This window comes from Agelaius tricolor, unplaced genomic scaffold, assembly GCF_023055355.1.
Source record: "Agelaius tricolor isolate 1412-34295 unplaced genomic scaffold, bAgeTri1.0.p SCAF_3, whole genome shotgun sequence".
NCBI lineage: Eukaryota > Metazoa > Chordata > Aves > Passeriformes > Icteridae > Agelaius > Agelaius tricolor.
The window spans coordinates 22,352,700-22,366,413 of NW_027269263.1; the positions used below are offsets into that span (position 1 = coordinate 22,352,700).

Consider the following 13,714-nt stretch of genomic DNA (forward strand, 5'->3'; position numbering starts at 1 on the left):
CTCTCGACCTGTGTGCCTGTGTTAGCTGGCAGCATAGGTACGGGAGAACAGGGAAAGCTGGGGGGGGATGCCACTTCTTCTGCACTTCTCCTGCAAACTTTTGTAAACATATTGCTAATGGGTTGGAGAGAAAACACTCTGAAGAGTTATATTGCCAAATTTGGAGACTAATTTCAGTCATTAAGGTGTGAAGCAAGGGATTTTAGTGCTGCTTTAAGTGTAAATCTCGAGGCAGCTCCAAGGATTGAAGTCGTTGACGATCCCGCCTTGATTATTATTAGAGGTTCTAATCTTTCCAGTGAAAATGAGCATAAATGACACCCTCTTGTCCAATATCTGTTGCTGATTTCTGTGAACTCTTCTTGTCAAGCTGTGCAAGGGAGATTCCTGTAGTGGAATCGTTCTTGGGTGTAAGAAGAAAGAGGGCTGAGAACGGTTTAATATTGGTGTTTGTTTAATTAGATGTTGGCATTGCTTACTAATTACTGACATATAAAGCTGCAACTCCCATCAGGCTAATGGTATCCTCATCTTCTTGCAGCCTTTACTCTTTACTCTGGTGGCCAGTGCAGAGAAGTCATGAAGCTGTAATCTTGGAAGATACCTCCCACCACCACCAGAGCCTTAATTGGGTCTTGTAGGGTGCACATACCTGGCAATGATCTGTGCCTGGCATTCCTGAGTACCAGAACAATTCACACAGCTGGGGGAGAAAAAAAAAGCCAGAAAAAGAGCATGTGTGGTCCTGACATGGAATGTTTTATGTTTTAGGCATAAATCTTATCTTATGGCTAAGATTTTCCAGGTGGAGGATGTTTTGGGGTTCACTCAATGTTTGCATTCCAAATGGCTTTGGTTTTTGGAAAATAACCCATAGTCTGCCTTTGAAAATTGTCCTGTTGCAGATGTTTCATGCTGGGCTCCCTTATGGCCATATTTCCAATGCTGAACACATCCCTTGAAGGTCATAACATGGAGCAAGTGTGGAATTTCCTTTAGAAATAAACATAATTGCTGATTGCACTTGGCAAGGGGGAGTGAATAGATGAGTTTGGTTGATTAACGGAGTTAAAACAAAAAAGTTTGAAAAAGCAAGAAACTAAAATAAAAAAAAATAAAAAAACCTGCTTTTTTCATTTGTTTGAAGAAGTTTCCCTGATACAATGATTTCATTAGATTAGCAGGGAGGTCTCTTTGTGCAGATAGTAGGGAAGCATGAACCCACCAAAAGAACAGGTTTTTTCCCCTCTTATTTATTTTCTTGAAATTGGTTCAAATTGAGTTCATAAGGGACAAATTGAAGCTGAATATTAGGAAATGTTTCCTCATGTCACGGTGTAATAGAATAGAAAACCTCTCATGTCTGTAATAGAAATGTTGCTTGTGTAATTTATAGAACTGTGCAAAGTAGGGGAGTGCAGAGTCCAGGGGCCAGCCCTGCAGGCAGCTTGGTCACCTCTGCCTCTCATGGTGATGTGATGCTACTGGTGCCAGAGCAGATTTACAAAGGTAAAATCTACTTCATGCAACAGGATTGTGAATTGAAGTGAAATATATGAACAGGGTAAACTGTCAGAGTGCCATGGTGATGTCATATAAACCACTGAACTGTGAAATGTGTATTTACCTCCTCTTCCCTACAGTGTATTTCTAGATGGTCTGACAGTTAAGAAAACAATAGACCTGATTCTTATTTACAGCAACACCCCTTTAACATGCTCTCAATGTGCAGCAAGGCCTTGAAATGAGTGTAGCTGTAATCTCAGTCCACTTAAAGGCCTCCCCTATTGCCAGAGCTGAGTAAGGAGGCTTCAGGATAAATGAGATTGAAGCCTGGACTGTTTAACTGTCCATTTGTACAGCTGACATGAAGTGCCCCAACAGGGAGTGCCTTCTGCAGGAGTGATGGGGCCTTTCCATACAGAGAATCGCTGATGTTGGCTGCAGGGCTGATCACCCTTTAGCTTGATTTTACTGGGTGTAAGGCTGGACTCTGTCCCTAGGAAATAACACTGGGCTCTTTCAACATCCTTATCCCTATTCCTAAGTTCCTTCACAGGATCACTCTGGGCCCTATGAGGTGTGCTGGCTCTGATAGGGATGGAGCTTCTTGCAGGTGTGCTGCTCCTTCCTCTGGTCTCCACTGCTTCCCAAGTCATTGCCTCGGTATTTGGGCTGGGGGGAGGCTGTCCCCACTGCTTCACCTGTCACCCATCGCTGTCCTCAAGTGGCATGCAAAATCCCCTTTGGAGAGTGAGTGAAGTGTAGGCTGTGCAGTGTGTTTGCACAGCTGATTGCTAAGGATCCCTCTGCCCTTTGAGGCAAGGGAAAACCAGGGACTGTGGGCATACATGTGTGTGTGACTTTTAGACATGTTTTTAGGAATTCATTGAGAGCCAGCACAGTACATCAGTTCCCTATCCCAGTCACAAAATGGGGCCAATTGCCCTGCCTTGCCTGATTGTCTCAATTTCTGGACTAATTGTCCTGTTTTTCTAACTCCCTTCCTCTAAGATTTCCATTGTTTTGCACTGGGCTTCTACCCTCCTGATGTGAGCTGAAGAGGGGAGGCAGGGTCTCATTTTGGGTTTGGTTTCCAAGCACTAATGTTCTCCTTTCTCTCTTCTCTCTCTCACAGGTACCTGATCAATGTCACCTTTGAAGGCAGGAATTTGTCGTTCAGTGAGGACGGATACCAGATGCATCCCAAGCTGGTCATCATCCTTTTGACCAAGGAGAGGAAGTGGGAGAGGGTAGGATATGTTTGGTAATTCTCCATCTGTGTCAGGGAAGAAGAAGGGGGAAGGCTCCAGGCAAATAATCCTCCCCACCTTTCTGTACTTCTTATCAAGGGCTGGCAATCTGCTTCTTGTATCCTGGACCACTGGTATCTCCACTGCCCAGGATGCTGTCTTCTCCAGGCAGGATGCCATTACAGTCTTCCATTAGCCTACATTAAAAATTCATCAGCTTCCTTTCTGTAATCTCTGAACATAAGTTTTCCAGCCTTTCAGAGAAGATACCTCCTCTGTGCCATGAGTTTCAATGGATGAGACAGAAAATATTTCTCTGTGTGGTTTGGTGGCAGTGAAGTTCTGTACATTAAGTGACTGTGATTGAGCTACAGCCACACTTAGTAATTTATGCCAGTATTAACTGTGCTCGATGTGTCTGGCCAGTGTCCCTTGCAATGGGATGGTGCATTAAGTGGGATGGTCAACGTGAGATCATATTGAGTTGTTCAAAGATCCAGATTTGCATATTTTGGAATAATTTGCATGTAACCCAAAGCACCATTTTAGAAATGGTGTGAATTTCTGAGTTAGTGGGAAGTTTTGGTTCATTTCACCTCCCACATAAATGTCAGTGGTCCAGGTTCTGAAGAAGTATTCCCAAAGGGTTTCTGTTGAAGCAGAGGGGGTACTTTAAGGGCTAAGAAAATGAGATATAAAAAAAGTTTTGGGTGTGAGAAAAGAGCAAAGGAAGGAGAATTCATCAGAACGCTCGATAGATATGAAGCAGGTCTGTATACAATCATGTGTATGGCTTAGAAAAATGCCCCTTTGTCCCACCGTGCACAAAAAACTTTCTCTCCTTGCCTGCTTGTTCTCTGCATGGACTTGCAAGTGACTTGCTTGGTGAAAGTGAGGAAGAAATTAATGGGGAAATGAGAATGAAATGGGGAGCTGTCAGGAGAGGTGTATTCATAAGAGAGCCGTAGGAACAACTTGTGAATGAGACAGAAGAGCAATCACATTGGTACCCGGCAGTCACTAGGGTCTCCCAGTAGCTGCAGCAATTTGCCAAGAAGGTGAAAGCCCCTAGCTTGTGCCTGGTTTCCAGGAGGACCTGTCTACCTCATGGTCTTGGCACTGTTCAGATCAGATGAGGGTGTGTGGTCTGGGACAGTCAGAAGAGGTCTCAGTGGGCCAGGAGTGTGAGGAAACAAAGGGCATGGCATAGCGCGTGTGGACAACTCTTGGACATGGCTGAAGGCAGGCTGTCTAGGTACTGCACAGGGTGTGCACATGCAAAGCTCAGGCTGTAGAGAGCTCACATCAGGCTCGGTCCGTCACTCAACTTCATTTAAGCTTACCAGCAAAAGTCCAGGAGGATTTGTTCCTAGCTGGCACCACATTTGTTCTCATGGGGGAAAATTCCATCATCAGAAGGAAAATGAAGCAGTAGCAGCATGAATCCTCCTAGGGGTTATTAGCAGGCCTGGCTGTGGGAATCTGTTGCTGGAAAGCTTTGCAGTCTCTGGGGAGGCACAGCTAAATACAGTCCTGTTTTTATCTTGCCTGTCACATGCTTCACATGTCACACCCTCAGTGAAGGCTTGGTGGCTTCTGTCAGTGGTAAGAAGGGTTGTTCAGTCTCTGGGAGTGAATTTGTGGTCTCTCAGATGAACCAGACAATTAGTAGAAGGGTTATCAAGATTGTTGGGGTTAGATCTGTGACCTTTTTGAGCCTTGCTGTCTGTGAGGACTACTTGGCATCCATTAAACCAAAACAGTCCTTAACTTCATAGGAGCTGGGGCTGGACTGAAATGAGGCTATGATGAGCTGTGGTATTAGTGGTAAGAAAAACACATAGTGCTTCCTGGGCACAAATGTTTTATCTTGAAATGGGTGTCTTCCTCAAGGAGGATCAGATTATTATAATCAAACTCTGAACTGGTTGAATTTTATGCTGGCAGGCTCTTTCTGGAAGACACTGAAGTAATCTCCAGTGTGTTCTGATCACAGATACAACCTTTCATACCTGGAACCTCATGCTCTTTTTCGTAATTTTATTTCCATTCAGCAGAAATTCAAACATAAAAATAAAAGTGTGAAGCAGAGATCTTTGCGACAACGATCATAGTTTTGTTCCATGTTTGCAAAGAGTCAAGCAACACAAACTGCTGGCCCTTAACAGCAGCTCCCAGGAAATGCCACAATACAAGAAATTATTAATATATTTTTAGCCCATAATTCCAATACCTTTATAGTGCTTTGGAACATTATCCAAATTCTCCTAATTTTATGTAAATAGCAAGGTGCTTCATCCTGGGAACTTTTTGGCAAACAGTCAGTAGGAGACACGAGATGAGAGGCTGAGTGGGAGACACTGATTTGGTCCAGCTGCATTCACTGTAGCTCAGTCTTTAACTACACACTTATCTATAATCAGATGCTATGCCTGGAAGGAACATCAAGAGGTCAACTAGTCCCTCCCTGTGTCCCAAGAGAGGGTTTAACTAGACTGAAATTATTCCTGACAGATGCTTGTCTCACCTGGTCTGAGAGACCTTCAATGCTACAAATCCCATGAAATTCCAAGTCAATCTCTTCAATGGCTTCTTTCTCCTTACCCTGCTAAGTTTTCCTAATGTCTAACCTAGATTTCCCTGGCTGCAATTTAAGCCCATGAATACTTTGTGTCTGCCTAATGGACATAGGGAATTGTTTATTCTCTACCACTTCTAATTGTCCCCCTGTGGGTTTGAAGTCTTCTATCATGTTGTCTCCCAGTCACCTCTGGTGTAGGTTAAACAAGAATTTGTTCGGTCCCTCTTGGTAGGTCATGTTTCCTAGTCTTCTGATCATTTCTGTTAGTCTCCTCTGGATTTAGTAACACAGCTTGCAGCTCTGTACAGCTTGGCATATTTGATTCTTGAAAGATGGCAAATGGATTTTGAGGGTATGTCTCATGGAGTATATATAAAAAGATGTGTTTTAAAATAGGTGTGAAGTCTTCCATTTTCTGAGCAGCAAAGATCCAGACAGTGACTGAACTGTTTCAGGATTTCAGGTCTGTGAAATCTTTTGCGATTTTGACTTTTTTTTCCCCAATAAATATCTTCACAACCTCACCAGTTATTTCAGAACAGGAATTATTTTTCCAGAGGAGCTGCAGCTGCCCCCAGACTCTGATGATGATGATGATAAATCTCCTCATGAGTGCTTCATACAAACTGAAGCCTTGTAGGGCTGACAATCATGAAAGAACAAGAAGAAAACCCACTTTCTGCAAGGGGGCAGTAACTTGAGCTCTCCTGCTTGTCTTAACCATGAGTAATGGTTCATCATGATAAGCAAATGTGCTGAATTTCATTCACTTCTCTGTACTCTGCTCCTTGGGGGCAGAACACTGCATGCCTTTCCACACTACCTGTTCATCAGCAGGTTAGTGAAGCTCTTTGGAGGTGGTGAAGGATGTCTATTCTTATGCCCCATGAAGGACCATGCCTCAGTGCAGTGATGAGTGGGGGCCAGATGTCTTGCAAAGTGAGCCAGAGGGTCAGTACTACTCTAGGTTTTGTGTCAGTGGGTTCTGATATTTTGTGTGGGAAGAGATTTCACCCAGTATTTTTCTTCACTATTTGCCTTTTTTTTTCTGCTCTCTTATGATCCCACATATGATGAGGACTTAATTCTGGGTTCATGCTCCCTCTGTGAGAGCTAGCAAGTGCTGCTATCTCCAGCTCTTGCTTACATCCTCCTTCTCTACTGAGTCCTATCCCACTAGCTCCCTGCCAACAGTCCTGTCCCATTAGCTCCCAGATCTTCCCATCTGCTTCCTCACTTTCCCCCAGCAAACTTGGGGGTGACACAAATGTTATGAACTTTGAGACCCTCTTTCAGATTCCTTCTCTACTTTAATTACTAGTGAGTCTGGCATCACTTCTATTGCTGGTTTGTGCTCAGCCTCTTCTCTTGGGTGTGTCACTGGGGATTCAGAGCATCTTTCCATGAGGCACCTGACACCAGGTTCTTGTGCCACCCCACAGACCCTTTGATTTACAAGCTCCCTCCATCTCTTACCAAGCATGCCCCATTCACCCCTTTTCCTGTCTGGACAAGCAAAGCCCCAGGTGATGGTTTTGGTCAGGGTGCCACTACAAGCCATCTTTGAGGACAGATGGGAAACTTAGGTTGAAAGATGCATTCTCCTTGCTGCATGTACTAATCCTCTGCCCCTATCAACCTTCACCCCACTCAGCAGATAAAATGTTTGCCTGTTGCTGGTGCTATAATTATCAGCACTTGACTTTTGAACTCTTCAACTCCAGCAGGGTCTGTTCTGCTTCCTCTAGCCATTGGTGTGACCATGATTACAAATTCATGGGCAGGCTGCTCCTAGCCTTTACCCTTACACCATTGCACACATTAGTGCTCCCTGGGGATGGGGCCATTTGCTGTGACATCCTCTCAAATGCCTCAGTGACTGTAGACTTCCAGGACTTCCTAATCCTGCAGCAGGGTGGAAAATAGTGCCACTACTCTCTGCCACATGGATTTTCCAGAGATGTGTTTAACCTCCACCACAGTCTGCATAAGATGAGTTTGTGAACTTCTGTGACCCTGTCTTCAGCTTGGGACAGAGCACCATTATGCCCATCCATGCCTGGGAAGAGTTCCCCTGGGATATGGGACAGAGATACAGAAAGGAAAGAAGGATTTAGAAAAGAAAAATGAAGATTTCCCTTATCTAAAAATATGAGGAAAGAGAACAAGATAAATTTTTGGACACCTAAATGATTGTTGAAAAAAGGACATACTAGTCAACTGCTTTTCATGCCCCAGTAGGGAGAAAGAAAAAGTTGTCTTGCTAAATTGTCAAGCAGAAAGATTGCAGTTAGATATGTAGGGAGCTGTCTAATTATTGGCATGGTGAGACATGGTGAGGCTCATTTGCTGGTAGAGGTTCATTTGCTGGAGTATATAGAGAAAAATATCCAACAGTGCAGGCTCTCAGTCTATCTTGTCCTGCCTCCGAGCTGGTGGATGCAGTAAGTGATCTCTTGTGGTTCTCTGCCAGCCTACATTTCTGTGATTAGATGAGCAGGACAAACCTGAAGAGCGTCTTACAAAAAGCAGCTTATTTCATAGGAGCGGCAACCCGGGTTATGGACAAGCTGATCAGCAGAAACTTCAAGCCTGATCCACTGAGGACATAATTTCTTCAAGCTTCCACCATGAACCTTTTGTACAAGCAGGCAGTTGGCATGTGAAGGCTATTGTGCATGTCTGTGAACAAAAGCTCTTACGGAGGCACTTGTCACCTCCTGAAGTCTGCACCTTTGGGGAGCTGATGAACGCCACAGAGACGCTGAAGAGGCTGTAGCATTTGATGATGATACAGCCTTCAGGCCTAATCTCTTACTGTGCATTAAAAGAAACATTCACTGTCATCTCTCTGTGTGCTTCAATGTCCCAGTGGCAGAAATAACAGGGGAGATGACTGAAAATACGATCAGTATTCTTGGCTTTTAGTAACAGTCCATGTGGTACTGACCACTCCGTGAAGAATCAATATGAATCATGTTATCCTATCTGTTACATTGCTTAGCAGAAGGAAGGACTTCGATTTTTTTTTTTTTATTTCACTTTCTTAGAGAATAAAAGCCTCCTTAAAGAAGACTCTTTAAAAATAGCAAAGGAACAAGAATAAAGGGTTTTGAGGTGAAAACTTCAGCTGTACAAATCTAAGTCTTCTCTGAAGGCCCTCCCCTGCCTTTGGAAAGATAACTAGATGTTTTAGACAGTTTCTTCCTCATGTTGTCTGGTGCCCACATAGGTGAGCCTTGCAAAGGTATGCTTGTCTCCACGGGGTAGAAGTTACTGCCTTTGGTCAGGTTCTGCTCTGTATGTGGAATTCTGGCATCTTGCCTGTGTGTCCAGGGAGGAAATTATTTTTTATTCCACCAACTCCTTTTACAGTGAGACAAGATTGGATTGTTTTTGCCAATCAGTCTTGTTTTGATAATTTTGCTGTGTACATGGGGATTTATGACTCATTGTCCCTGGGGATAAATGGCATAGAAGTTTGTTTTAACCTACTCAGAGTAAGAGACTGCTTCTGTTCCCACAGAACCAGTTTTTAGAAGGATATGGCTTCTCTTAGGGCAGAGGGACTATTCTGGATTCAAGCACATATGGCTGAAATTAGAATGGGAGTCTGTACGTGCATTTCCCCCCCTTATTTTTAAAGTGTTCTTTCTGGACATGTCTCTAAGAGACCGTAATTTGCTGAATGCCTTACTTCTCATTAGACAGCAGACTTGCATCAAAGAATACATATTTTATGGATATCCCACTCCCAAGCGAGTGTCCCTTAGATACCTGATCTAGGTCACATCTGATGGGTCTGTTTATGACCCTGATTCAATCAGACAACCAGATGGCTTTATTTGTGCACCTATGCTGCATCCACTGCCAGGATTTGGCCTGACTTCTCACAGTTGCCCAGGATCTAACTGTATGTATTTGTGGCTAATTATGGCCATGTTAATCTTTCACCGACTCCTAAGGAGAAGGACAGATTCCAGTGCCACACAAAGGCTTCCTTATCAGAGGACAATCAGAACAATCTTTCTGAAAAAGTCTTCTATGTAAATCTTGCAGACATGCTGGTCAAACTGTGTCTTTGCTGGATTACTGCATGCTGCAATGATAAGCTGGTCTAGCCCTGACCAAAGAGAACATATTGGGTGTCTCTTCCTAACCACTGTGTGTTATGTCATTATGAGCTGTCTGCTTTCTTTGCCTCTTGCTGAAGCAGTTCCTGACTTTGCTTGAATTTTGGAGTCTATTTGTATGATTCATGAGCCTGCAGAAAAATATTCTGGCTCTTCTCCACCAGACCCTACTCCCTTGCTACTGGAGGGAATTCTTACATTGAAACAATGACAGCTTCTTGGAAAGACCTTGTCCTCTTATGCAAATCAGATATTGGAATATCTGGAGATCTTTATTAAGCCCAGGCTGTAGTTAGAATGCCTCCTACCATTTCTCTGCTGGTGTAGCTGATGAGGGTGATAGCAGCCATCTGACCTTTACTGGGGTTGCCAACCTAGCTCCTTGGACAGGGGATCCTGGAGGATTGTGCTTGGTGTACTAATAACAACATGTGATGACAACATCCAGCCACAACAGAAGACTGCCCTCACCTCCATTGTATTCTGCATGAGAACTCTTGTCTGGAGCTCTCTCTCAGCTGACTTGCTCATGCCACAAAGTGAGAAGTGCCACTGTAACCCTTTGCCAGCGTATACACACGTCTCGCACATCATCATTGCTGTCCCCAGCACCCAGTTATGGACTTGGGACTCTGCTCCACAGGGAGCTGAGTGAACACTAACAAAAAAGGTGGCTCCTACCCCAAAGTGGTTACACTTTAATTACAAGACAAAGGTAGCAGATGGGTACAGATGGACCAACGGGGGAGTACAAGTACAATCAGACAACATTAGTCAGCATGGTAGGCAGCAGGCTCTACACACCAACTGCCTAACTCTTGTGACGGCTTTGATAGGCAGCAGGGAATTATAACTGGCTTTGTGCAGGCTTATGGGAGCCTCATTGAGAGTGGTGAAGGGCAGACAGGGAAAAGCAGCAAAGGTGCTTGGAGAGTGCAGCTGAGAAGGTGCAACAGCTCAAAAATACCCAATGCTGCTGGAAAATTTCCAGTCTTCTTAATATCTGAGGGGATAATCCTAACTTTACAGAGAACCAAAAAACCTCTAGTAAGGCCACATCTTGCAATGCAGCACAAACTCCCAATACAGGGCTGATGTGCTAGTGCCAGAGCCACATTGCTTCTGGAAATCCTCCTGCTTGCCAGCAGCTTGGAGATTTCTATGGCACATCAGATGCTGCTGTGTATCTGTGTTCCAGCATTTCATTGATTGTGGGAATGTTTCATCTCAGCATGTTGAAATACCCATATCTTAATGCAAGAGATGGCTGATTTGCTATGGGAAGATGAGCTTTCAGGTATGGATACAGTAATTACATATTCCTATCACAGCACAGTATCAAGGAGCCATCTTATCATCATCCCTGATGAGTTTTTAACGTTCTCAAAAAACCCCAAACCCCCAAAAAAAACCCAGACCGGGGATGGTGATTCGATTTTGTCCCTAATTTCAATTTGAACACAGGAGTGATTTTTCCCCGAATTCCATGTACAAGTGAGCTGACTGAAGTGGCTGAGGTCACTTGGCTTGTTCAGCCTGGGGAAGAAGAGACTGAGCAGAGGCCTCATAGCAGTCTCACAGCTTCACAGAATCACATAACATTCGGAGCTGGAAGGGACCCACAAGGATCATCAAGTGCAGCTGCTCCTCACAAGGGGAAGTGGCCAGGCAGACACTGATCTCTTTTCACTGTGACCAGTGACAGGATGCAAGGAAATGGCATGAAGCTGTGCCAGGGGAGGTTTAAGCTATATATTAGGAAGAGGTTCTTCACCCAGTGGGTGTTTGGGCACTGGAACAGGCTACCCAGGGAAGTGATCACAGCACCAAGGCTGCCATAGTTCAAGACGTGTTTGGACAATGCTCTCAGGTATATGGGGTGATTCTTGGGATCCTGGTCCTGTCCAGGGCCAGAAGCTGGACTTCAGTGATCCTTCTAGGTCCTTTCCAACTGAGGTTATTCTAAGATTCTGTGATTCTGTGACTATTTATAAGTAATTACTTCATCTGTACTCCACTCAGGAGTGACGTGAACAGGTCATGTATCCTTCAATCCTGGATAGATGCACAGCATAGCCACTTTCACTTTCCCTTGCTTTGTGCCCACTCGTCTACTGGAAATCACTTCAGGGAGTCTGTAGCACTGAGGAGCCACACAGTGCCATTGGAAGAGGAAGTTTATTTCCTGTTGCTTTTGGGGGCCAGACTGTGCCATGAAAAGGCAGTTGAAGAAAGCATGGCAGTTTAGGCAGCTTTAAGATTTGAAATGCATGGAGAGATGAGGGCACAGAAAGCTAGCAGCCAACCAAACTGAGTCTGGAGAAAGAACTAGCAGAGCTGCAGCTGAAGGAGACTCACAGTGAGTGAACGTGCCCCCAGTGCCTAAGGGTGTGTTTTCATCTGTTCAGTTGCATTTGCTTGAAACTGTCTCATGTCAACGACATCTTTGCTTGGCCTGTGAATCCTTTGCTTTTCTATTTTTACATTATCTGAATGTTATTAACTGGAGGCTCTGTTTTCCTTCCATGGGGCTTGAGAGAAGGGAAGTGCTGCATATTCATAGCACCCTATGTTTTTCTTTCTTTTGAGTTTTTCTTTCTCTTCCTCCTCCTCCACTTCTCTATTTGTTTTGGTAAGATTTTGGCAGTTTGATTTTCCTGCAGTAAAAGTCTGGCCACATTTGCTTTTGAATTAATTTGAAATAAGGTTTTCCTAATATGAAATGGTTCTGACATTTTTCAGTAAGAAATAGCTTGTTTGTTGTGTCTTTGGCTTGGTTTGCTTCTCTCCTTTGGTGTTGGTTCAGTGTTCCCGTGCTTGTTCTCACATGCTCCTTGTTTTGTGTTTGAACCCTGGTTGTATGTGCTTGACTTGGCTTGATGCTGAGCTGCATCTTGACAGTGTTTTTTACTAGACCAGGATGGTCTGTTCCCTTGTGGTCTTCTCCTCACTGTTACATGTAAACTTCTCTGCTGTTTTTCAAAGGTTTTTCAGCGTTAAAGCTGTGGTTATCCCTGGAACTACTCTGTGCTTGAGTTACTCTTGCTGCTCATGAGCTCTGGCATGCACTCAGTGTCATTGATTTGAACATACAATATGTTCAGCATCCTTTGTTTTCCCTGTGCCTGAACTGTGTTTTCCCTGAGTCTGTAATTTTTTTCAGACTGCCTTTGGTAACGTTGGATCCCGGCTCTGACTCTTGCCTTGCCTTGCAGTGGTGTCTGAGTTTCTGTCACCATCTTTTGGCCTTCCTTCCTTGTGAAAGGACATGGCATTTACTGACCTGGGTTTAATTCTAAAATGTGCTGGGAGTTGTGCTGTCTTCTGCTGAGTCAGCAGTTTGACAGTCTTATTTAATTTCCTTCTGCTGGGCTAGCTGCATGCTGCAATGTCTCCCACCATGCCAAGCCTGAGAGGCTGCTTGACAGCCGCTTTCTTGTTCCCCTTTAAGCTTTCAAATTGGTCTGCATCTTGTGTGGCAGCTTCTGGTGCTTGTTTCCCTTAGGTTTATTTCCTCAGTTCCCATACACGATAATGACTTACATTTCTATTGTTCCTTCCTTCGAGAAGGATCCCAAGCACTTTGCAAAATTAACATAGAGACAACATTTCACTATGAGTAACATTCAGCTGTTCATGTGGTGGAATGGGGTTAGGCTGTTTAATGATGCAAAATAGAGCTGCACAACCATGTAAGGTAAGGAACAGGAGTCTCAAACAGAAGAAGGTGAGGAATTTTAAATTAGATTCTGGCCAACTTTGTCCACAGAGTCTGTTTGTGGGGAAAATGACATGGATCATTAAATAAGAGGAGTGATAAGGCCTGTGTTCTTCTCTTTCCAGATGATAATGTCCAAGTCTCAGAAATATGGCTGGAAGAACAAATGAATGTGAAAAAACATAGTTCAGGATCAATGAAAATATTAATTTTGACCAGATATTGAGGATTTATTTTGAAGTTTTAGTGCTGTAAATGAAAATGGACATCTTGGTGTTTTCATGTAGACTGACAAAAGCCTTTAGGTACCATTTACAAAGGTGATGTGGAGGAGAAAATGGCAGCACGTTCCCCCAGAGCCTTGTCAGGCAAACAGTGGAGACACATACAGGCAGTGTGAAAACTGTATTCAAATCATTTCAGCCTGACTCAGAATGGAGGCTTAAACTGTGGTCTCTGTCACCTCTCATGAGAGAGGTCTAGCCTTTGGGACTGGGATTTTACAGTTTATTTTATTTTTTAAATTGAT

At 43.9% G+C, this 13,714-nt stretch overlaps 1 protein-coding gene across 4 annotated transcripts in view; it reads left to right on the top strand.

Moving 5' to 3' along the window:
- Positions 1-13,714, top strand: part of GRIN2B (glutamate ionotropic receptor NMDA type subunit 2B) — a 225,741-nt gene that overhangs the window by 127,338 nt on the left and 84,689 nt on the right. For all 4 annotated transcript variants that reach the window (XM_071423094.1, XM_071423095.1, XM_071423096.1 and 1 more), the window contains one exon: positions 2,639-2,753. In XM_071423094.1, the coding sequence (XP_071279195.1) occupies positions 2,639-2,753 (115 nt within the window). The remainder of the gene's footprint in view (positions 1-2,638; positions 2,754-13,714) is intronic.